Consider the following 26,285-nt stretch of genomic DNA (forward strand, 5'->3'; position numbering starts at 1 on the left):
GCATTCAAACGAGTTGGTAGGTCCTACAGTGGCCTGATTTTCAAAGCTGATCTAAAGCAAAGTGCGACCCCTCCACCCCTGCGTTCTTTCCTGTTGCAGTATATCACGGAATAGTTTGTTGGCACGGCGGCCTCCGGGGTGGGGCCAACTGGTTCAGAAAGCCAGGTTTCAGTCAGGCAAGCCAGATCAGAAGACTCTATTTGTAATATGTTGGATGTTTTGAGATTTTAATCAAATGATATAAAATATTTTATGACTTGATTTCTGCACTTGGCTAAGGGCCCATGCCATTTACAGAATTAAGTTATTTGTATACGATGTCATGAGATTGAGATATCAAAACTATTGTTTAATATAGTGATAATTATACAATATTGGTTAACAGATATACAGTCAGTATATTACTTGGTTTAGAAATGGACCTTCAGTAGTCAGAAGTGAGCTGAGCTTAGCATGTGTCCTTTCCTTTTGGAGTTTGGGGTCACAGAGGTCGAGACCATCCTCATTAGGAGTGTAAATATAGATCTCTGGCTAGCAAGCTACTGGTTACGGGAATTCTCTCCCTGGTTACTACATAGAAAGGTGGATGTTGGGGGCGGTGTAACTCCACCCTAAGTTATTCTAAGCTAAAAGAAAGGATGCTTCATTCATGACATGACCATATGTGTTAGAAGGTTCAAAATACGATAGTCCTGAGTTAGCAAAAGAGGTTTCACACCATATGTAGCAGCGTCTTTGCTGGTCTAATCATATGGCAAGGCAGTAGAAGACTGAGGCCTAAGATGTGTATAAAACCAGCAGGTAGGTCTGGACAAGAGCTCATTCATACTCATTCACTCACTCACTCACTCACTCACTCACTCACTCTCACACACACATACACACCCATTCATTCACTCATTTTCTTTACATGACAGGCACTGATACAAATATACTTCTGTTCAAAGAAGAATACTACAAACTATAGATTCCATATACAGACTTTACAGCTATTTATTCATTCTGTTTTATATCTTTTGTAACTGATTTTTGATGTACCAAAGAACTATGCCTTAGTGATTATTGAACATCTACAAGATCAATAATGATTAATTAAAATCCACTTCCACATTTTACCATCTCCTGAGGACTTTGTTTTTAAAAGAACAATCTTTCAATTCCCAAGTTTATTTATATTTCACTATTAGATCATGTATGATTGCTGTTTTGTTGTTTATCGATCTGACGTTACAGAGGACAGCCTTGATGGGGCTACCCTGGGAGCTGAGGTCTGAGATTGAGGACTCCAGGATAGAACAGTCTCCAGATGTGTGGCTGTCATCTCTGTTGGATTGTGCTGGAGCTATCAGGGTTGTTGCCTGGGTGTACTCTAAAGATTTGGTCACAGAGTTATTTTGGTTCTGCTGTGAAGAGCGTCTTTTCCCACGTCCTCTGGATCCTCTTTTTGTCTTTCTGAAGATCCCGACAGACTTAAGTAAAATTATTGTTGATTTGTCAATTGAATAAATATTTCTTGGTTGGTATACAGCTAGAAGTGCCTCTGCTGAATATTGATGTTTACACACGGACAAGAGACATAGAATGTCTACATAGAATGGACAAGAGACAGCTCAGGGCTCCTGCTGAGAAAGGCCCTATTTAGAGTCAAGGTGTGAACTTTCTCAGCTCCAGCTGGTATCCTGCAGAGATCAAAGGGCCTGTGTAGACTGAATTGTCCTTACACAGAGATGTATGGATGGACAGCATGGATTTGAAAACACAGTCCTTTGTTCAGGAGTTTGGAGATATTATATATAACATATGTAGAAAAATATAGTCTATTGAGCATAGATGCTCTAGATAATCAATGAAAGTTACTCACAGGATGGGGAGAGGGCGGGCACAAAGAGGCTGAAAGTCTTTAAGGTCTCAGGTCAATTCCAAGGAAGGTGTGCAGTGTGCAGCAGTGGGTGATTCCAAGGAAGATCCAATCCAGCTTAAATCTTTGCCATCCCAAGTAATACAGGTGTTCTGAAAGGTTATAGGTGTTGCTGGAGAAGTGATGCATTAGAATCCACTGAAATTTCAGTCCAGTCTTTCCATTAAGAGGTTTAAAGTAGCAGAAATGAGATTTAATGTCTGGAGCAGCCTTAGAGAGCAGCAGCACCAGTCTGGGCGCACTCAGTGCTCAAGCTGTCCACATGCAGACTTTACAATGGTGAGAGAGCAGACAGAGTTTTTTTCTTTGGACTCACTTTGGAATTCACATTGCCTTATACAAGAAAAACCTCAAAGCACCAGGCACTGTACCAGCAGCCTGGAGGAAAATCTCTCCCCTCTGCCCCTGGCCAGTCCATTCTGGAATGCCTTGTACCTGCTTCCCAGAAAGACACAATCTTCCTCTTCTGATTTGTTTTCTTTTCATGGTCATAAGGAGGGGAAGGAGGGTCGGGACAGGAGTAAACAGGCACACTCTAGATCCTGAGATAACAACTAATTAGGGAATGTCATACAAAGAGTTGTAGACAAAATTTTTGTAGACTCCTTATGAGAGGCTGAGCAGCAGATGCTTTCATTAGAACTTTTTATCTCCGCACCCTCAGTTTTCAGTCTCTAAGGACAGGAAAAAATAAACTTTTTTCCCCCTGGAAGCGCCCCCAGAAAAATCTGCCGCTCCAGGCAGTTGGCTTATCAGCTGATGCCTAGAGGCGCCTCTGCCTACAGTTAATGGCAGAGGCCGCAAACCTGCTACAGTCGGTCTTTAAGTGACTGGGGTTCAAATTCACTAAAGGGGCAGGGCCACAAATGGCCAATCAGATCTATTTTTTGGATAAACTGCTTCCATTCGCACAATTTTGATGCCAGGAACCTGAAAGCTTACATACTTCATTGAGTGACTGTGTGTCAAGGTCACAAAAAGTGGGCAGAGCCAAATACAAATTTCACTGGGAAAATTTAAACTGCAGCCCTGCTTCACTGTTAATGGTAGGGTTCTCAAACTGTGCACAGTTGGTTACTGGGTGACTGAGATAAATAGTCCAAAAAGTGGGTGGGGCCTACAAAAGCCAATCAAAATTAACCTATTGATTTTCAAGGGGAATGTTTAAATTGTTGCCATTCTTGCACTGTTAATAGCACAAAACTGAAACCTGGTACAGTTGGTCATGGGGTGCATGGGGTTCAAATTCAGAAGAGGGGGTTGAGCCAAAAACAGCCAATCAGATTTGTTTCATTTCAATGGGAAAATACAAATTATTGATGTCAAGGATCCCAAAGCTCACAAACTTGGTCAATGAGTGTTTGTGTGTTGGGGTTAGAAAAATTGGGCAGAGCTAACAGCAACACCGGGTCATCAGCTAGTAGTAGATAAACCTGAAGTAACAGACACTGGCATATATGTACTTGGAGTCACCGTATCAGGAAAAGATCTCTATGTCATCCTGACCATGACAATGACTGCCCAACCTCAGCAAACTACTGAACCACCCCTGTTGGACAATGATAGTATAGTGGACATAAGTAGTAGTGTGGGATCAGTGAAGGGGGGGGGGCAGGTACCCCCTAGAATACTTCACTTATTAAGGTTGGTGGAGTATAGAGGGAATCTGTGGACCACTTTGGCAAACTTTACTGCAACCCAAATGAATATGTCTGATTGTATTGTGTGTGCAGCAGCTAGGCTGCAGGTTGCCCTGGTACCGGTAGTAGCAAGTGGGACTGAATTAGGATGTATGATACAGAGTATGACTAATGTGGACCTACCACAAAATTGTACCACACAGAGAACCCATATGTCGGGTACACCCCAGCGTGCATTTGCTACAGCCAGCTACAGCCAGCAATCTTACATATTATAATAAGTCTGCCCCCAGTGACCATCCAATGACCAAGTACTGTGGTAAAATATTGGAAGTAACAAATGATGAAGTGTTGAGTTCGGGAACTGTGTGGCAGATAGAAGATACTTGGTGGACTTGTGAACCTAACAAAGCAGAATCAGAATTATCGTCAGACTGGAAGGGATTGTATGCCCCTGTCTGGATGATAGAACATGTAAGTATACTGTCCTATGAATCTTTAAAAACCCTAGTGAGTAAAAAGACATACCTGAATAAGAGAGAGGACCCAAAAGGGAGTTTGAATCCACATGTGTAAATTGATGCAATAGGGGTCCCAAGAGGTGTGCCAGATGAATTCAAGGCTAGGAACCAAATTGCTGCAGGGTTTGAATCAATTTTCTGAAAGATAGTTTTTATGGCATACACCCAGGGAATTTCTGTGCACAAATCAGCTTCATTTCTATGTTTTTCTGGACATCAAGAGTTGACACAACCAAAAATAGCTGTATATGCAAATAGTAAGGATATAAGGTATAACGCACCACGTTTCGTTATGTCCAAGACGCTTATTTGGATTGGACTGACTAAATAGATTTATATGGGACAGTTTATATCAATTGATGCGGGATTCTCCATGACGCATTAAGTTCTCTTTTGCTCATATTATTTCACCTTACTTCACATAGATTAAGTGAAGGGAATGCTTGCGTTTGGAAGATACTGTTGCTGCGACCGGTGCAGATTCATATGCCGCTGCTATTGGGAGACAGTTCTGTCAACCAGAACTGTCTCCCAATAGCAGCGGCATATGAATCTGCACCGGTCGCAGAAACTGTATCTTCCAAACGTAAGTATTACCTTCACTTAATCCATGTGAAGTAAGGTGAAATAATATGAGCAAAAGAGAACTTAAAGAGGAACTCCAGTTAAAATAATGTAATAAAAAAGTACTTCCTTTTTACAATAATTATGTATAAATCATTTAGTCAGTGTTTGCCCATTCTACAATTTTTTAAATCCCTGATTTCATTCTGACATTTATTACTGTTGGAAGGTGATATAGCTGCTGCATGCTTTTTTGGCAGTTGGAAACAGCTGTAAACAGCTATTTCCCACAATGCAACAAGGTTCACAGACAGGAAACTGCCAGGAGTACCACGGTCCTCAGGGTTTCTTGTGTGAGGGGTTTCACCACATTATCAGTCATACAGCGCCCCCTGATGGTCTGTTTGTGAAAAGGGATAGATTTCTCATGTAAAAGGGGGTATCAGCTACTGATTGGGATAAAGTTAAATTCTTGGTCGGAGTTTCTCTTTAATGCGTCATGGAGAATCCCGCATCAGTTGATATAAACTGTCCCATATAAATCCATTTAGTCAGTCCAATCACCCAGAAGCAACTGAGGGTGAGCTATTGTTAGTTGGTTATTCTAGCGCATGATCGTGAAAAAGAGCATATATTGTATTAGGAAGCATAGCAGGTTTTGACAGTAGGCATCCATACTGTTTTCAGACATTGCATGGTATGTCATTATGGCCCCGGTGGCAACCTCATGGTTTTAATTGTGTTTTGTACAAAATTATTTTAAGGTTGTGCATGTTGTCTTCTCTTTGTTGCCAGTGTGCATATGTGTCCTAATATCTGTGCAATAAATAAGCGTCTTGGACATAACTAGACATGGTGCATTATACCCTATATCCTTACTATTTGAATCAATATTCCACTGGCCGTCGATTAACAAAAATGTGGATTGGATGAATTATATTTACTATAATCAGCAGAGATTTGTTAATTATACTAGAGATGCTATTGAAAGCTTAGCAGAACAACTGAAAGCGACATCACTGACAGCATCACAAAATAGAATTGCATGTGATATGTTATTAGCAGGAAAAAGGTGGAGTGTGTCAATTTTGCGGGGAACAGTGTTGTACCTATATTCCAGACAACACATCCCCTGACGGAAAAGTGAGAGTAGCTCTTCAGCAGTTAAAGGATCTATCTGAAGAACTGAAACAAAACTCAAGTGTTTCAAACCCAATAACCGATTGGTTGACGAACTGGTTTGGGAGCTGGGCCTCATTTTTCCAGAGTTTTGGCATCTTATTATTAACTGTTCTTATAGTTTTGCTTTTGTTAGCCTGCTGCGTTTTTCCAATGTTGAGAAAAATGTTTTACATGATTAATGGATAAGCATTTGATTACTGCTATGTATACAGCTTTAGATGAAGGATTTTATGATGGTCATGGGGAAATTATGATAACGTGGCTGAAAAGGATGACCAGGCCGACATATGATGCAACTGTTCTGTTCTCTCTGTATACAAACAACTGCAAATCCATGTCAGACTCAGTAAAAGTAATCAAATTTGCAGACGACACGACCATTGTAGGTCTCATCACCAAAAACGATGAGAAGGCGTACCGCCACCAGGTCGAAAACATATGCCGCTGGTGCAGAGAACGGTTTGGTCCTAAACACCGCGAAAACAGTGGAGATGATCATTGATTTCAGGAGGCCTGCCTCTACCCCGCCTACAATCCACATTGATGGCAAGGAAGTAGAAAGAGTCCCCAGTGTCTGCCTACTGGGCACAACTATCTCCAACGACCTGAGGTGGAACGCCAACACTGCCTCAACACAGAGGAAAGCCCAACAGAGACTTTTCTTTCTCCAACTGAAAAAGTTCAGTGTGGTCCAAACACTTCTGACAAACTTTTACTCAGCCACAATCGAATCCGTCCTATGCTCGTCCATCCTGGTCTGGTACGCCAGCTCCTCCGCCAGCAACAGGCTCAAACTGCAGAGGTTCATCAGATCTGCGGAGAGGATCATCGGGAGATCCCTTCCCACTCTGGACCTCCTCTACCACTCCAGGCTGAACACCAGAGCATTAAAGATCGCCAACGACCCCTCACACCCAGGCTACCGCTTCTTTAATCAGCTCCCCTCGAGCCGGAAGCACCGGTTCCGATCCATCTACACTAGGACCTCAAGACATAAGAACAGTTTCTTTCCCTCGGCTGTCAACCTCCTGAACTCTCTCCATGGAAATGCCCATCCCCACCCCACAATACCATGATGCACTGAAGCACTCTGCACATAGACGGCGCTCCAGCTCAAGCGTACCTTTCAGTTGTTTTTGTATTGTAACTTATGCTACATTGTCTCCCTCTGCATAAAGGTTATATAATGTTCTGTATTCTGTTAATGTTCTGTTCCTACTGCATGTCCTGTCCTGTATCTGTAACTATATCGTGTGTCAGTACCCTGTACGTGCCAAGCCCAATTCCGGGCACGACCCAGTTGTGCTTGGCGAAATAAAGTTTCTGATTCTGATTTTGAACTGCTCCAATCCATGACTATTTGTAACCTTTTTAATATATATTTTGGCAACCTTTTTGGATATTTTGGCATCCTTTATATATATTTTTGCAACCATTCTATATACTTTTTTGAAACGTTTTATATATTTTTGTAACATATATATATATATATATATACACACATTTTATAACTTATATTTTTGTATTATTTTTCTTTTTCATATATACGAGCAATGCTAAATTAAGTATAAGCAGGAGGGAAATGTGGAAGTTTTTACCTTTATAATGCTATAGCTTTAAGAATTATACATTCATTTAGTATGAAGCCAAAACAGGTACTGTGTAACATCTGTTAGAGCTGGTTACTGTTCAGAGTACCTTATTTTTACAGGAAATGCCAATATGATGATATCATCATACAGAAACTGAGGATGTCTGCAGAAGAAACCGTGTGCAAAGAACCGTGTGCAAAGAAGGAAACTTGTGCAAAGAATGAAACCAACACCGTGATAGGACAGGAGGCAACTGCAGAAAGGTGGAACCCTAGAAAGGAATGTGGACAGTAGCATGCGATGTGCCGAGATGATTGGTCTACACAGGTCAGATGAAAGCACCTAGACTACACCCAAGGCAGATGTCATAATGATTACAATAGTAACGCAGACAATAGATTACTTTAGTTCTGGTATTGGTTTAGCTTGGGATAAGTCCCACTCATGTAAAACTGGTATCAGAATTCCACGCGTGTGAAATAAACACAACATCTGGCATTGGCATTTGGAATCTTCAAGTTCTTCTAGGATTAACCCTAAATTCCTTTGACACTGCTCTCCAAAAATACTAAAAGGTATATCATGTGCTGCCAGAGAAGATTGTGGTGTACCGAGATGGAGTTGTAGTGAAGCTTAACTGAGACATAGGAGGTGATGTAACATCCTTAGCGCCTTCATTTTGTACCAATAATGCTTGTGCATCAGTGAATTCACCACAAACATTTGAATAACGCCTGCAAAGGTTTAAATGGAGCGGCTGTGGTGCTAGTAGTAGTGATGGTGGCTGCCGGCTGAGTGGTAAGTAGTTGTGGGGTGCCCGAATCAGAGCAGGAGGAGGAAGATATGTCATGGTTCTGGCCAGAAGCTGAGGAAGATGGGTTGTTTTGTGTTAAGAAGTCAACTTTGTCCTCAGAATTTTGGGGGTTGAGGGTACGTGCCCTTTGAACACTGCGCATTGGTCGAGGGCCACACAAAATCACGCCAGCACGACCTCGAAAAGACCTGTGGGGTGGCCTGCCTCTTCCTCTGCCTGTAATTTTTTCCATACTGGGGGTATGTAGTACTACTAGCAATATTCAATAGTGGTAGACAGTGTGTAATCACAAAGATGCACGCTATCAGTGTCAAATACACAGCAGATGTGTGTGTATCACAGGGATATGTACTTTAACACACAGAGAGAGATATCCTATAGTATGTTCAATCACAAATACAGTTGCAAGCTAAGCACCGCTTATGATACACATTGTGCTGGCTTGTAATAGATAGAAGATGATACTAGTAGAACTGCAAGGCCCAGCAATGACTGGCCTGGCCTGTATGCAGTGTCTCACCCACACAGACAGATATCCTGTAGTATGTTCAATCACAAATACAGTTGCAAGCTAAGCACAGCTTATGATAGACAGTGTGCTGGCTTGCTTGCAATAGTTAGAAGAGTATGGTAAAAATACAAAGCTCAGCAACTGACTGTAGCCTGTAATCAATGTAAGTGTAACCAACACAGGCAGATATCAATAACATATACTGTAGAAAGCTAAGCACAGCTTATGATAGACAGTGTCCTGGCTTGCTTGCAATAGTTAGAAGAGTATAGTAGAACTACAAAGCCCAGCAATAACTATGTGGCCTGTATGCAGTCAGTGTAAGTGTAAACCACACAGACAGATATCAATAACGGATACAGTAGCAAGCTAAGCACAGGTTATGATAGACAGTGTGCTGGCTTGCTTGCAATAGTTAGAAGAGTATAGTAGAACTACAAAGCCCAGCAATGACTGTGTGGCCTGTATGCAGTCAGTGTAAGTGTAACCCACACAGACAGATATCCATAACAGATACAGTTGCAAGCTAAGCGCAGCTTATGATAGACAGTGTGCTGGCTTTCTTGCAATAGTTAGAAGAGTATAGTAGAACTACAAAGCCCAGCAATGACTGTGTGGCCTGTATGCAGTCAGTGTAAGTGTAACCCACACAGACAGATATCCATAACAGATACAGTTGCAAACTAAGCACAGCTTATGATAGACAGTGTGCTGGCTTGTATGCAATAGTTAGAAGAGTATAGAACTACAAAGCCCAGCAATGGCTGTGTGTAACCCACACATACAGATATCAATAACAGATGCAGTAGCAAGCTAAGCACAAGCTTATGATAAACAATGTGCTGGCTTGCTTGCAGTAGACAGAAGAGTATAGTAGAACTACAAAGCACAGCAACTGACTATGGACTGTATGCAGTGTGTGTAGCCCACACAGACAGATATCAATAACAGATGCAGTAGCAAGCTAAGCACAGCTTATGATAGACAGTGTGCTGGCTTGCTTGCAGTACACAGAAGAGTATAGTAGAACTACAAAGCCCAGCAACTGACTGTGGCCTGTATGCAGTGTAAGTGTAACCCACATAGACAGATATCAATAACAGATACAGTAGCACGCTAAGCACAGCTTATGATAGACAGTGTGCTGGCTTGCTTGCAATATAGATAGATAGAAGAGTATAGTAGAACTACACAGCCCAGCAACTACTGTGGCCTGTATTCAGTGTGACCAATGTCACACACACACACACACACACACACACACACACACACACACACACACACACACACACACACACACACACACACACACACACACACACACACACACACACACACACACACAGAAAGCGCCTAGCTAACTGTTCCTGTCTCTGCAGCAATGTCTCTCCCTTCCACTCACTACAGCAGCAGCAGTGTCTGTGATGTAGAGGGTCAAAGTTTAGCCCAATGACGTGGTATAGGGGGCGGGTCGAACATGCTATGTGTTCGCGTCCCACCGTGGACACGAACAGCTGAAATTTGCGCGAAATACCCGCCCGGCAAACCGTTCGGGCCATCCCTAATCTGAACCCAAAGTGCATCTGCAATTCTAAGTGTAACGGAAATACAAAGACCAGAACTAGACCAGAATTGAACCAAAAAGGACTGACACAAAACTGCTTGTCTGGTTAGTTGTAAAAATGTTTTATCTGGTGTTTACCATCTGCCTGCTCTCCCCAGTCATCCCCAAATCTCTTCACACACTACATCATCCTGCTGTAAGAAATATGCTGTACATTTCACCATCTCTCCTATCTACTCCACAGCTCACTTCTCATGAGATTTTATTTTTACAACCTCACCCTACTTACCACCTAACCCTGGACCCTCACCCCCCCCTACTAATCACACTGTTAGCAACAAATCAAATTCCCCTACCTCTTGCTGTAACCTTATTGATAGTGGTTTGCAAAAGTATTTGCCCCCCCCCCCATGAAGTTTTCCACATTTTGTCATATTACTGCCACAAACTTGAATCAATTTTATTGGAATTCCACATGAAAGACCAATACAAAGTGGTGTACACGTGAGAAGTAGAACGAAAATCATACATGATTTCAAACATTTAAAAAAAAAAAAATAACTGCAAAGTGGGGTGTGCGTAATTATTCAGCCCCCTGAGTCAATACTTTGTAGAACCACCTTTTGCTGCAATTACAGCTGCCAGTCTTTTAGGGTATGTCTCTACCAGCTTGCCCATTCTTCTTTGCAAAACAGCTCCAGCTCAGTCAGATTAGATGGACAGCGTTTGTGAACAGCAGTTTTCAGATCTTGCCACAGATTCTCGATTGGATTTAGATCTGGACTTTAACTGGGCCATTTTAACACATGGATATGTTTTGTTTTAAACCATTCCATTGTTGCCCTGGCTTTATGTTTAGGGTCGTTGTCCTGCTGGAAGGTGAACCTCCGCCCCAGTCTCAAGTCTTTTGCAGACTCCAAGAGGTTTTCTTCCAAGATTGCCCTGTATTTGGCTCCGTCCATCTTCACATCAACTCTGACCAGCTTCCCTGTCCCTGCTGAAGAGAAGCACCCCCAGAGCATGATGCTGCCACCACCATATTTGACAGTGGGGATGGTGTGTTCAGAGTGATGTGCAGTGTTAGTTTTTTCGCCACACATAGCGGTTTTTATTTTCGCCAAAAAGTTCAATTTTGGTCTCATCTGACCAGAGCACCTTCTTCCAAATGTTTGGTGGTGGAGCACTGGGTGCCAGTACACAGACCGGGGAGCACTGGAGGCATTAGGTACGCTTTAGCTATACAGTGGTACACTGTTGCAGTGTTAATTTTATTCTGCATGCCAGGAGTATTGAAGACTGGGGGAAGAGCAGACAGAGGAGACCTGTGAACTGGCAAGGCCAAAAGTGCAGTTTGCTGATCCTAACCTGGTCAGCGAAAAAATCTGGTGAGTGTATACTGGTATTATTAATGCATGAAGGCTTTGAAGTATATAGACAGAGGAATGTGAAAGAACTATCCGTATATCTAAGGACATTCAAAGGAAGTCTATTTGGATTCTGGACACTGCATGTTTATTTAAAGCTGGAGGGACATTTTATTCATGTGCATAGTGTGAAATACTGTGATTCCGTGCTTTATTGTGCAATGTTCCGTTGTTGAGCGCCCTGTGGTTATTTTATGAAATGCTATACATCATTTGGGATCACTGAAACCTGGCTGACCCCTTCTGACACAGTCTCACCTGCCGCCCTCTCCTATGGAGGTTTCCACTTTAGCCACACTCCTAGAAGTAGGAATAAACATGGTGATGGTGTGTGCATTCTCATCTCAGATAAATGCTTCTCAAGCCTCTCACTCTTATTCCTTCTCTCTCCCTGCCATCGTTTGAAGTCCATGCAGTCCGACTATACTCTCCCTCTAACCTTCAAATTGCAGTTATTTACCGCCCTCCAGGCCCTGCTTCTGTTTTCTTAGATCATTTCCCTGCCTGGCTTATCCAGTTCCTGTCCTCTGACATCCTTACCATCATCATGGGTGATTTTAACATTCCTATTGACACCAAAAACACTGTCTCCAACAAACTTCTATCACTCACTTCCTCCTATGGCTTGTCTCAGTTGTCCTCTACCTCAACCCACACTGATGGCCAATACGCTCGACCTCGTATTCCCTCGTCTCTGTTCTGTCACTGACTTTACTAATGATCCACTACCACTCTCTGACCATAACCTACTTAACTTCTCTATCTCCTCATTTTTTCCTACCACCCTGGCACAAGCACGCTCACATACTCGCAGAAACTATCGCAATCTAGACATGCAATCTGTCTCTGATGCCCTGGCACCTTTCCTCACATAATCCTTCACTGACCCAGACTCAGCTGCTATACACTACAACAGCTCCATTACAAAAGTAATTACAAAAGTCATGGATGACTTCGCCCCTCTCACCAATGTCCGCCCTCACCGTGTCAGTCTCCAACCCTGGATGACCAAAGCCACTACACAGTTGAAAAGATGCCCTAGAGCAGCTGAACGGCATTGGAGGAAAAGTAATACAAGTGAGGACTTCATCTCATATAAAATAGCCTTGAACAACTTCAGAAATGCACTCTCTGTGGCAAAAAAGTCCTATTTTTCTTCCCTAATATCCGCCCATTCCCACAATCCAAAATGCTTGTTCAGCACCTTCAACTCCGTTCTCCAGCTCTCTCCTCCTTCATCTTGCTTATCAGCTGAAGAATTTGCAACATACTTCACTGATAAAACTGACAAAATCCAAAGTGAATTCTCCATGCAGCCCTCAAATCCAACCTCCACACCACTCATTGACTGCTCTCTAACTGCCTTCTCTTCACTCTCTGAACATTCTCTCTCCTCTATAATATCCAAAGCTCATCTAACCACTTGTTCTTTGGATCCTATTCCCTCCCATTTCATTCTGCAGCTATCCTCATCTCTCATGCCTGCACTAACATCACTATTTAACCTGTCCCTCTCCACTGGCATCTTTCCGTCCCCACTCAAAGTTGTGACACCACTACTTAAAAACCATCTCTAGATCCTACTACATTTGCCAACTACTGCCCAGCGTCACTTCTCCCATTTGCATCCAAATTACTTGAACGCCATATGCATGCAGAATTAAGCCATTATTTATCTAATAACTCCCTACTTGATCAGTTCCAGTCTGGCTGTCGCTCTAACTACTCTACAGAAACTGCCCTTACTAAAGTGGCCGATGATCTTCTTACAGCTAAATCCAAAGGTCAATTTTCCATACTCATTCTTCCTGACCTGTCATCATAAATGTTAATAACACTCCCATAACTTCAGTTCCCAAAGCATGGTGCTTGGGGTAAATATTCGACTCATCTCTCTCTTTTATTCCTCATGCTCACTCCCTAACCAGCTCATGTCATCTCCAACTCAAAAACATATCTCGCATCCAACCTTTTCTCACTCAAGATACAACTAAAATGTTAATACATGCTCTTATAATATCTCATCTGGACTACTGCAACATACTACTTTGTGGACTACCTTCTAACAGACTGGCCCCGCTCCAGTCGGTACTAAACTCAGCTGCTCGCCTCATTCATCTTTCTTCTCGATCTTCCTCTGCTGCCTCTCTCTGTCAAGCTCTTCACTGGCTGCCAATTAACCAGAGGATCCAGTTCAACTCTTAACACTAACGTACAAAGCTCTCCACAATCTTTCTCCCCGGTACATATCCTCACTAATTTCCAGATACAAACCCAATTGCAAACTCAGATCTGCACATGATCTTCTGTTGTCCTCCTCTAGAATTACCTCCTCACATTCACGTTTTAAAGATTTTGCACGCGCTTCACCCCTCCTCTGGAATGCCCTCCCCCAACACATTTGTCAATCGCCAACCTTTGTTACCTTTAAATGCTCTCTAAAAACGAATTTGTTCCAACAAGCATATGCGCTACCTTAGGCCACTTCCCTTTGTCCTAAGACCAAATTGCACTCCTACTAGGTATCCTAAAACACACTGCCTCTATGTATTTGTTGTTTACTACCCCTCCTCTTGTCCCCCCCACACCCACTTTAGATTGTAATCTCGCAAGGGCAGGGCTCTCTCCCCCTTTTGTGTCTTGGAAATTATTATACATGTTATTTATCATGTACATTTTATCACTGTCATTACCAATTCTGTATTTTGTATCATTTTTGTATTTTGTCACTAATTATGTATCTTGTATATTGGTGTACACTATTGTCTGTATTATTATGTACCCCATGTTCGTTTCTTTGTACAGTGCCACGGAATATGTTGGCGCATTACAAATCAATAATAATAATACTAATAGTTTATGAAATAAAGTGATTCACAAAAAAGTCACTTCAGAAATATAGTCACTGCAAAGCTGTGGAAGGGCACACCTCTTCTGTAAGGTTGAGTGTCACATATGTGTTAAAGTCTATATTTCTGAAGTCTTTCTCCAGTATATCAGCACATCAAATTTGCAGGAACACGCTATTTATTGAGCCATTAGTATTCACAAAAAAATATCCGACAATTGTTTGATAAAGGGGGACCCTGTGAGGCCCCCGAAACAATTGTCGGCTAACCTTTTGTGAATAACAATGGCTCAATAAAGAGCGTGTTTCTGAAAATTTGGTGTGCTGATATACTGGAGAAAGACTTCAGAAATATAGACTTTAACACATATGTTATCCTGCTGCTTTGTCAGAGGTCATCAAGGGCGAGAAGGCCCTATCAGTGCAATAAAAAACAAGTTTATGCTGACCTTAAATTTCACTTATTAACCCTTTGGGGACCGCCCATAGTAGATCCTACGCCGCACTTGTGGCTGTCTAAGCCTGATGTGGTGTAGGATTTACGCCGCCAGCCGTTTCCACTCCAGATGCGATCGTGCGCACCCGACAGGGGAGATTAAACTGTCATATGACAGCCGACGTCTCCCCTCAGTGATCAGGAGCCATTGCGTATGGCTCCTGATCCCATAATCACTACGATCGCAGCTGAATCGTGGTAATCACTGTTAGTGATGCGGCAGTATGGGGGGAAAGAAGAGGATCCACTCACCTTCCTGCTATTCCCCTGGCGATTGGCGCTCCCCTCTGTTCTGGCCAGCATTCCCGCTTGCTCTGGCGTGTTGAGTCCCGGCTTGATGACGTCATCAATGCCGGCGAGAGTGGAGGGGTCTACAACTGCTCATCGCTGAAGCCTGAGAGGTGAATAAAGGCTGCCTGCAATACGGGGGACACCTGGCCACACAGGGGAAATTATATCTACCAAGCCATACTGGGGATCCGGCTGCCTGACCCCCCCCCCCAAATGCGCCCCCGCATGTAATATAGCCTGGTCCTTAAGGGGGAGGGGGGGTTTGGCAGCCAGCCCCGAAAGGGTTTAACTAAAACTTTCAGCATGCAACATAAGAAACCATGCAACCTGATTGACTGGTGATTTTTTTTTTGGTTTGCTATATAGTTATATATTACAAATGTTACCTTGTGTTTGCCAGTGGAACTGCTCTTCCATTGAACTGAAATAAAACAAAACAAATTTAATTTTACTAAAACAAACATTTTCTCAATCAATGGACTTAAATTAATACATGCTTTTCTGTGCAGTGTGTAACACAAGGGAACAGATAGTGGGTCTATTTTGCCTTTTGGGACAGGCATAGTATAAAACCTGGAGACAATCTTTGTGATTCACTATTTACAGATCATTTACAATATTTACAGGAAAAACAAGAATCACTATTTACAGATCATTTACATAATTTACAGGAAAAACAAGAACACTAAAATGTTGTCAGTAGTTAGGCTATTAACTTCAACAATGTGAGAATTAATTTCTCTCTACAAGGAGTAAAGTTACTATTTGTTTTGAATCAAAACCAACAAAAAAAAAAACATCAGCATAGTGGGTTATTGGTTAGCACTCTCGCCTTGCAGCATTGGATCCCTGGTTCAAATCACTATCTGCATGGAGTTTTTATGTTCCTCCATGCCTGGGTTTCCTCTGGGCACTCCAGTTTCCTCCCACATCCCAAAACATACTGATAAGGTAATTGGCTTCACCCTAAATTGGCACTGGTCTACAATACACTACAAGATACATTCATAGACTTATGGCTATGCTAGGGATTAGATTGTGAGCACCAATGAGGGACAGGTAAGTGACATGGCAATATACTCTGTACAGCGCTGCAGAAGATGTCAGCACTAAATAATAATAATTATAATAATAACACCAGCAAGTATGTTTGTAACACAGACTTCAGATATCTTTTATGTCGCAGTTACATAGTTAGTTTGGTTGAAAAAAGACATCCATACATCCAGCCAAAATAATAACAAAAAAACAATAATAAAATAAATACCATAAGTAAACATTAGTTACCTTTCTGTCCTGCAGCCTCACATATCCCAGTTGATGCAGGGTAAGGCCAAAAAAAATAAAAAAAAATACAAGGCTTAGGCCAATTAACCTTTAAGGGGAAAAAAATCCTTCACTACTCCAGGTGGCAGTCAGATAAAATCCCTGCATCAACTCTGCTGGGAATTACCTAACAATTAAAGCCATGGATGTCCTTCAATGCAAGGAAAGCATCCAAGCCTTCTTTAAATGCAGATAAAGAATTTGTCATAACTACTTTCTGTGGTAAAATATTCCACATTTTAACAACTCTTACTGCAAAGAACCCTTTGCTTAAAGGAAACCTGAAGTGAGGGAATGGGGGCTGCCATATTTATTCCTTTTAACCTCCTGGGCGGTATGCCCAACACTATGTCGATCAAGGAAAACTTGCTAAAAGCGGTATGCCTGACACAGTGTCAGGCATGCCGCTCAAGAGATTTTCTAATTAAGTGTGGGCACCCGGACTAAGTTAGTTAGCTATAGGGGAGGCCAGGACATGTTAGCTAGCTATATGTGTCTAAGAATTGGTGTTGGCCCCTCAGCAATCCCCCTTCCTTTAGTGTCCCCCCCCCACTCCCTCCTCAGCAATACTGCCTGAAATGATCCCCCCTGCAGCGGCATGCCTCCCTTCTGTCTCCCTCTTCTTTTCCTTCCTCCCACCGCAGTGTTAGTGGGTAGCCAGTGCTTATACTCACCATGCCTCTTGCCCGCACTGACCAGCTCCGATCCTTTCTGACTACAGTACCGGGGTGCGCAGCGTGATGATGTCATCAAGCTGCGCGCCTCAGTACTGTAGTTAGAAAGGATCAGACTCAGAGCTGGTAATGTGATCAGCATGGGCGAGAGGCATGGTTAGTACAAGCACTGGCTACCCACTAACACTGCGGCAAGAGGAGGGGAGGGACGAGGGAGACAGACACAGGCATGCAGCTGCAGGGGGGGGGGGGTCATTTCAGGCAGTATCGCTGCGGAGGGAGGGGAGGAATGGGACTTGGACGCCCTGCCAAAGATATACTGCCTAGCATATACTGTTCGAAATAAGATATACAGCCTAACATATACTGTGGCACCTATGGCTGCCTAACATGTACTGGTCACCTATGGCTAACTAACCTATACTGGGACACTTGTGGCTGCCTAACATATACTGTGGCACCTATGGCTAGCTAACCTATACTGGGGTACCCATGGCTAACTAATCTATACTGTGGCACCTATGGCTGCCTAACCTACACTGGGAAACCTATGGCTGCCTAACATATACTGTGGTACCTATGGCTAACTAACCTACACTGGGACACCTATGGCAGCCTAACCTTTACTGGGCACCAAGTACTGGCTAACCCGCGGCACCTATTGCTGGCTAACCTTTACTGCGGCACCTACGGCCGGCTAACCTATATTGTGGCACCTACGGCTGGCTGGCCTATACTGTGACACATATGGCTGGCTGGCTGCCCTATACTGCGACACCTATGGCTGGCTACCCTGTACTTGGGCTTCTATTGCTGGCTAAACTAAGGGGGCACCTATACTTGGCCACCTATACTGGGAGCACAGATTTTGTTCTGAAATCGATCAGGAATCGGCCTGCCGACAGATAACAACAATAACAATAATATTTATATAGCGCTTTTCTCCCTGGGGACTCAAAGCGCTGTGAACCTGCATTATGCAGTCTCAAAGGCTAGGGAAAAGAGGTGAGTTTTTAGCCTTTTTTTAAAGCTGTCCAGAGAGGGAGCCTCTCGTACTGATTGTGGAAGTGAGCTCCATAGAGTAGGGGCTGCGTAGGAAAAGGCCCGAGCACCAAATGTTAAGTGTATTCTGGGAATAATCAGCTTCATCTTGTTGGCAGAGGGGAGGGTGCGTGGAGGGGCATAAAGTTCCAACAGATCCGCTATGTATTTGGGTCCCATGTGGTGTAGAGCCTTGAATGTCAGCAGGCAGATCTTAAAATTGATTCTCCATTTTACTGGCAACCAGTGAAGAGTTTGCAGTACTGGGGTGATGTGTGAGCTGCGGGGGGTATTGGCTAGGAGTCTGGCTGCAGCATTCTGTACTAGCTGTAAGGGGCGCAGAACCTTTTCTGTAGATCTGATGAACAGGGCGTTGCAGAAGTCTAGGCGGGAGGATACAAATGCATGAACCAGGGCAGGTAGGTCTTCAGCTGGGATAAGGTGTTTGATTTTCGCTATATTTCTTAGATGGAAGAAGGAAGACTTGACGACAGCTGATATCTGCTGTTTGAGTTTTAGATTTCCATCCAGGATCACCCCAAGGTTTCGCACAGAGTCTTTATACTGTACAGTATCTCCCCCAATTGCTAGTTTGAGGTGGTGAGCGTTTTGAACTTTATCCATCATGTGTGGACCACCTACCACCAACACCTCTGTTTTGTCAGAGTTCAGCCTCAGCCAGCTGGTGTTAATCCAATTTTGTAAATCCACTAGACACGCATTTATGGATGCTGATGGGTCTTGGGTGCCAAGCTTGAAGGACAGATACAGTTGTGTGTCATCTGCATAACAATGGTATCCTAGGCCATAGTGCTGGATTATTTTGCCCAGTGGGTGCATGTAGACTCTGTCTGTTTCAATATTTTTATTGAGTTTTCAAAAATAGATATATACAACAATGGTCATGGACCAATATAGTAAGAAGACATTGCTCAAGTATAGTAGAGTCTTTCAATTAAAAATAAAAGCCTCGTTAGGTTAGCCCTAGGCAACTCATCCAACAATAACGTAAAATGTTACAGCAAGGCACAGCTTAACCAACTTGTTCTGTCTTCTTATACTGTTTGGAGGGCAGATGCCCTAAAAATTAAGATAGAGGTAGAAAATAGAAGAAAAGAGTGAAAATAGAAGTGAGGAAAGAAGAAAGGGAGGTAGAAAAGCTGGGGGAGAGGGGAAGGGGGGGAAAGGGGAATGGTTTTGGGGGCCCACAGACTCCATCCTGGAGACTAACATTAGCTTATAGCTCAGGAGGTGAGAATGAGCGCATGCCATGGTTCCCAGATTTTGTTGAATTTATCTACCTTGTCCTCAAGGATCGCAGCCATCCTTTCCTGAGTCATAAAAGACGTCACCCTGCTCTTGACTTCCTCAAATGAGGCGAATTGAGTTCTCCAGGCCCTGGCTATACTTTGTTTAGCTGCGACTATAACAAAGTGGGCCAGCACTTGCTGGGATCTATTCAGGGAGGCAATGTCAAAATGTAACAGGGCTATCCAGGGGTCCCTAAAAATTGAGACCTTGAAAAGCTGGCTCAGCAACCTAAAAACTTTGGTCCAGAATCTCCCTAACATAGGGCAGGACCAGAAGGTATGTAGCATGTCCCCAGAAGCGCCACATCCACGGAAGCAGAGACCGGAAGCGTTACCCGCCACGTGCCTCAACCTGGAGGGAACCCAGTACCATCTGAGGGCTACCTTGTATGCAGACTCTACTATTGCCAGATTTATAGACAGTCTCGAGTAGGTCTTCCAGGCCTCCTTCCAATCGTCTATAGTTTTAGTTTTCCCCAGGTCAGATTCCCATCTGGACACAAACGGATGTGAAAAAGATGCATGAGGTTCGTTGAGGATATTATAGAGAGTGGAGATGGCCCCTTTCCCGAAAGGGTCTTTTATACAAAGATGTTCAAAGCCAGAGAGGACAATTGGAAAGTTTGTATGTGGTGGAATGAGACTCTGGAGCCAATGTCTTATTTGCATGTAACGCAAATGCTCAGAAGGAGGGATTTGATATTTATCAAGCAATTTTTCCCAGGTAAGGATACCGGAACCATCAATTAGGTTGTATATGCATTCCAGGCCATGGTCTCTCCATCACTTGAAACTTAAAGGATTGTCCCTTCCAGGAACAAACATAGGGTTATTAATAAAGGACATCAGGGGTAGTGTGGGAGACATCAGGCCTTTAGAGTACCTGATGTCGTCCCATGTCCTTAAGCAATGATTGAGGACCTTACTCATGTACTGAGGACGGTAAGGCCTTGAGGTCCAGATGGGAGTCTGTAGACTCTGTCTAATCAGATCCGATCAGAGAGAGATTTGTCTCTTGGCCGAATCTGTGCTTTATTATGCTCAAAATGTATACTAGACCCTAGCTTGACACATTTTGGCAAGTTACAGGAAAAAATGCTAAAAAAAATTACCTGGATCACATTTTGCACATAAATCTAGCAGAAACTGAACTCCAGGGAGGTTAAAGTCCTGCTGATCTCTTTGTTACTGTGTGTTATTTAGACACTACTGCAGCCAAGTACGTGGCTAATCTAGTCAGACATCAGTCAGAGCATCTGATCTGCATTCTTTTCAGAGTCTATTGCTAGGCAGGGCCTATGCATCCTGCTGATCAGCAGACGCATACATGTAAAAAAGGGCGCAGGGTTTTGCCGCTAGTAGAAAATTGCTAAAATTAGGGGCAGAGCTAGCCATGGCGGTGTGAAGCCAAGCCTGATTGAAGCTCCTCATTCACTGCATTTAAACAAGCCCTTAGGCTCTCTGCACACTGAAAATCCGATTTGCAATTCCGATTTTTATTCTGATCCCAATTTGCAATTCTGATTTTTCCTGAATGCTATCAACAGAAAACCGCAGAAAAAACGCAGCATGCAGTAACGATTAAAAATCGGAATCACATGTAAAAAACGATTAAAAATCGGAATCGGAATTGCGTGCAGGGAGCCTTACGGTGGCCATACATTAGAACGATTATGGGCAGATTCGACCAAGAGACAAATGTATCTCTAATCAAATCTGATTAAAGATAAATTTGTCTCTAGTCGAATCTGCCCATACACTACAGGCCGATTCCCGTCCAATTTCAGCATGAAATCATCAGGGAATCGGCAGAGCCTCCACGTCCGCCCCGCCGCTACCCCCAAAATGTATAAATGTATGTAGTGTAGTGCATTTATACATTACCTGTCCTGTAGCAGCTTCCCCATGGTGTCCGTCCATGTCGCCGGGTAACAGCCACATACACGCCAGCGGCACACAGCGTCTGATGTCAGACGCTATGCGTCGCCGGCGTGTATGTGGAACCCGGCGAGATGGACAGAAACCGTGTGGAGGCTGACACCGGATAAGTAATGTATAAATGCACTACACTACATACATTTATACACTGTGGCTGCCGCGGCGGGGGTTTCGTCGTCTCGTCGCTCGTTTGCAATTCGGCCGCCGTACCGCCGCACACCCGGCCAACCAACTTCGGCCTGACATCTTCCAGCATGTGTGATCGACCGTGCGGCCAATTGCTGTCCCAAAATTGGTTTATAAATCAATAATAATCCCTTTATAAATCAATAATAATATAGTAATAATAATAAGTCAATATGGCAGCAGTCCAGTCGTTCATAGCACTCCTCAGAGATGCACACAAGCAACAAACAACTGTATACTCAATACTGCGAGCAGGCATGGAAGACCTGCAAAACCAAAGCAGAAGAAACAGCATATGGCTGGAGTTAGTCACGACAAATCAGCTCACTTCTACGGTAACAGGCCTCCTTGGTAGTCTAGAGCAGGGGTCCCCAACCCGCGGTCCGCGGCCCACTGCCGGTCTGTGGGCTGTCTTCTCCTGGGCCACTACTTTAATGCAATAAAAGAGCTTTGATACTACTTTTGGAGTGGTGCTGATCCTACATTGGAATTTGATTGCTGTGAGTCTCTATGGACACTGAGACGAAGATCATGGCACACTGACTTTCTTATATGTGGTGCTCCTCCTGAACTTGGTTGTATGATCCAGTGAGTGTCCTGGGGAGTGGAGCACCATGATGTCTTCACAAACAGAGAAGGCTGCAGGCACTTTTTGCTACAGTGACCAGCAAGCGACAGAGATCTTGTCGTTAGTGGAAAGGGGAACAGCATTCCTGAAGACACCAAACCCTAAACCACTTCAATGCGACCTTGAGATGACCATGAAACGGAAGATCAACTTAGATTTACATTCTAAGACTCTGGTGGAGTACTGCCATACTAAAAGGATCCCGAGGTCAATGAGGTCCCATGTTGTTCCATCTTTATTTCCACATGACATGGCCTATTGTTAGGTCTGGGCTAATATATTGAACAAGGCGTCCTTGGAAGCGATGTTACACACGATAGATTGATGTCTTGACAAAGCAAATCAAAGACACTCTACATGCTGATAAGTTTGCTGACTTTATGGATGCATTAAAAATTAAAATGGAGTCCCTTGCAAAAGCCATTGAGGAGGAAAAAAGAGGAAAAATCACTCGTGATTCCTGTGATTATGTGTCTGGCTATATATATCATTGGCAACGTCAACCAGGGGTTCGTAATCCTACCCCAAAAGGTAAAAAAACACCCAGAGGTAGGAAACCTCCGACTTTAGGAGCAGGTACAGCTTGTGAGGAGTCTAGTGCTTCCTCACCTGATAATTCCCCAAACGGCAGAGGAGGAGGAGGATTGTTCCAAGAAGAAGTTGAGCCCACGAGTCCTACGGCAGAGGACGAACCAACAGAGTGGCTGGATAGTGTACTGGTTAAGGGCTCTGCCTTTGACATGGGAGACCAGGGTTCGAATCCTGTCTAGGTTAAGTACCTATTCAGTAAGGAGTTCAAGGCAAGACTCCATAAGTCTCCATAAGGCAGGGTGGCCTCTTGAGCGCGTCCCAGTGGCTGCAGCTCTTGAGCGTTTTGAGTCCGACAGGAGAAAAGCGCTATACAAATGTTTGGATTATTATTAGAATCCCTAGTGGTGAACATTTCATCATATATACTTTCCCCTGAACAGACACATGTTTTGGAGTATGGACTGTCTTTTTGTCCCACTTCCTTTACTGATTTTTTTTAACTTGATCAAAAATGCTTTCGATTTTTCCGGAATGTTACATTGAAGTACTTTTTTTCATGTCTACCCACTTTTCCCTCGACTTCTCATAACGATGGGAATGGCTGTTTCAGACTCAAGACATTGGGCTTCATAAATCCCAGTTCTTTTCTCCCACCTAGTCATCCGATCATTGACAATTTTGTGTCTAAAGTTCAGGAGGACATTAAGAAATTGGAGGAAGGATATAGAAAAGGTGATTTTGTTGTACATCATAATCTAACTAAATCTAAAAGGGAGGCCTTGGGTTTACTACAACAGAATACTTCTATCACCATCCACCCTGTCGACAAAGGCAGGGCGGTAGTGGTAATGGATACAGCGATGTATGAGGCTGAAATTTTGAGACAACTGTCTGACTCCATTGTTTGGATTCTGGGTGACCCAATTGTTTGGATTCGAAAGTATGTTGAAGATATACTGCAAGATGCCCTTAAGAGGAACCTTATTGACCATGGTCTTTTTACTTACCTCAAGGATGTTCCCGTTACACCAAAATTGTATACCTTCCCCAAAATTCCTCAAAAGTCTTGTTAATCCTCCTGGCCGGCCAATTGTGGCCGATGTGGGTTCTATTTTTGTACCGCTGGCCAAGTTTCTTGACAAGGTACTCCAGCCCCTGGTTCAATCTATTCCTTCATACTTGAGAGATACTTCCATGTTTTTGAACAAATTGGGTGGGATACATTTACCTGAGGATGAGGTTCTTCTTCTTCTTCTTTGATGCCAAAAGCCTCTACACCTCTATCCCACATGATGGGGGTGTAGAGGCAAGAGACTGGTTTCTGATGACACAGACTGACTTGACAGTTGGGCAGAGGAGATTTTGTTTGACATTACTCCAGATGGTCTTGAAGTTTAACTACTTTCAGTTTAAGGGCCAATTTTACATTCAACGCCCGGGGTCTGCCATGGGGTCTAATGTGGCCCCCTCCTATACAAACTTGTACATGGGCCTCTATGAGGAGGCCTTTGTTTACAATAATGCTATTTTCCACCAGCACTCTTTGTGCTGGTGGCGCTATATTGATGATATATTTTGCATATGGAGGGGACCACGGGAGACCCTTTTGGAGTTCATTTCACAATTACATGGCTGCTGTCCCTATATACAGCTTACTGCGCATTCTGACGCCAGGACCATTTAATTTTTGGATACGATGATTGTGAGGGTGGATAGGAGGCTAACCTCTGATATGTATGTCAAGAACACTGACTGTAACTCTTTATGACATTATGGTAGTTTCCATCCCATGGGTACTAAAAATAGCATTCCCTCCAGTCAATTAGACAGGATTGACAGAACAGTTTGTGATGAATTCAACCGCACTGTACGTAGAAAGGAGATGACAAATAAGTTCCATAAGAGAGGTTATCCATCTAGCACTCTACAATCTTGTTGTAGATCTAGACGGAGACCAATTGGTAGAAATGGCCAAAACGGTTCGCATGCGAACTTATTCGCGCAAACATCACAGATTCATGTTCGCGATCGACCCTCCCCTATACTACATCATTGGGCTAAACTTTGACCCTCTACATCACAGTCAACAGACACATGGTAGCCAATCAGGCTGCATTCCCTCCTGGAGACCCCCCCCCCCCCTCTTATGTAGGGCAGCAGCGTCGGCCATGTTCTCACTCTGTGTGCTGCAGTATTAGTGAGAGAAGGGAGAAATATTGGAGAGATAGGGAAAACAATAGTTAGGAGGTCTGTCAGCTTGCTCCTTGCTGATATTTGTTGCTAAAAAGCATTTTGAGAGCTAATGTTCTTGTGATGTGTTTATTTGTGTGTGTGGCTCACTGACAGTATACAGCCCTGTCTGTCGCAGCTGGTCCTTGCTAATTGCTATACTGTGCCAGGCCCAGCACATTTAGTGCCTACCTTCTCACTGCACCTGTGTGTGTGACAGCTGCACATTTGTAATACCAGTCCGTGCATACCTGTTCACTGCACCTGCGTGACAGCATGCAGTTTTATATACCAGTCACTGCATATCTGTTCACGGTACCTATGTGTGTGACAGCTGCACAATTGTAATACCAGTCCATACATACCTGTTCACTGCACCTGCGTGACAGCACACAGTTGTATATACCAGTCACTGCATACCTGTTCACAGTACCTGTGTGTGTGACAGCTGCACATTTGTAATACCAGTCCGTGCATACCTGTTCACTGCACCTGTGTGTGTGACAGCTGCACATTGTATTGATACCAGTCCATGCACCTGTGTTACAGCCCGCAGTTTTAGATACCAGTTACTGCATACCTGTTCACTGTAACTGTGTGACTGCACATTGTATTAGTCAAGTCAGTGCATACCTTTCACTTCATCCCCCCTAATATGGACAAAATAGGCTGAGGCAGAGGCAGAGCCAGAGGCAGGCCACCCGGCAGGTCTTTTCAATGTCGTGCTGTTGTGATTTTGTGCGGCCCTGGACCAAAGTACAGTGTTCAGAAGGCACGTGCCATCACCAAGATTGTCAGGATGTAGTTGACTATTTAACACAGAACACCTCATCTTCCTCAGCTTCCACACGGAACCGTGCTCTTCCTCCTCCTGCTCTGATTCTGGCACCCCACTTAACACTCAGTTGGCCGTCACCACCAAAGTGTCATCATCCCAGGGCGCAGTGGTGTGGACATTTTTTTGTGTGTCTGCCTCACATGAGAGCAAAGCCATCTGTACTCTCTGCCACCGAAAATTGAGCCGTGGAAAGACCAAGACCCGTGTAAGGACAACTTC

The 26,285-nt window shown here is 43.6% G+C and overlaps 1 protein-coding gene across 14 annotated transcripts in view; it reads right to left on the bottom strand.

Annotated features, from left to right (window-relative positions):
- CTNND2 (catenin delta 2) overlaps positions 1-26,285 on the bottom strand; it is a 2,713,436-nt gene that overhangs the window by 2,387,171 nt on the left and 299,980 nt on the right. For all 14 annotated transcript variants that reach the window (XR_011020838.1, XR_011020837.1, XM_068236432.1 and 11 more), the window contains one exon: positions 15,752-15,786. Coding sequence is in view for 12 of the 14 variants with exons in the window: in XM_068236432.1 (XP_068092533.1) it covers positions 15,752-15,786 (35 nt within the window). In the remaining 2 variants the exon portion in view is untranslated. The remainder of the gene's footprint in view (positions 1-15,751; positions 15,787-26,285) is intronic.

The sequence above is a fragment of the Hyperolius riggenbachi genome, chromosome 5 (genome assembly GCF_040937935.1).
Source record: "Hyperolius riggenbachi isolate aHypRig1 chromosome 5, aHypRig1.pri, whole genome shotgun sequence".
NCBI classification, from domain to species: domain Eukaryota; kingdom Metazoa; phylum Chordata; class Amphibia; order Anura; family Hyperoliidae; genus Hyperolius; species Hyperolius riggenbachi.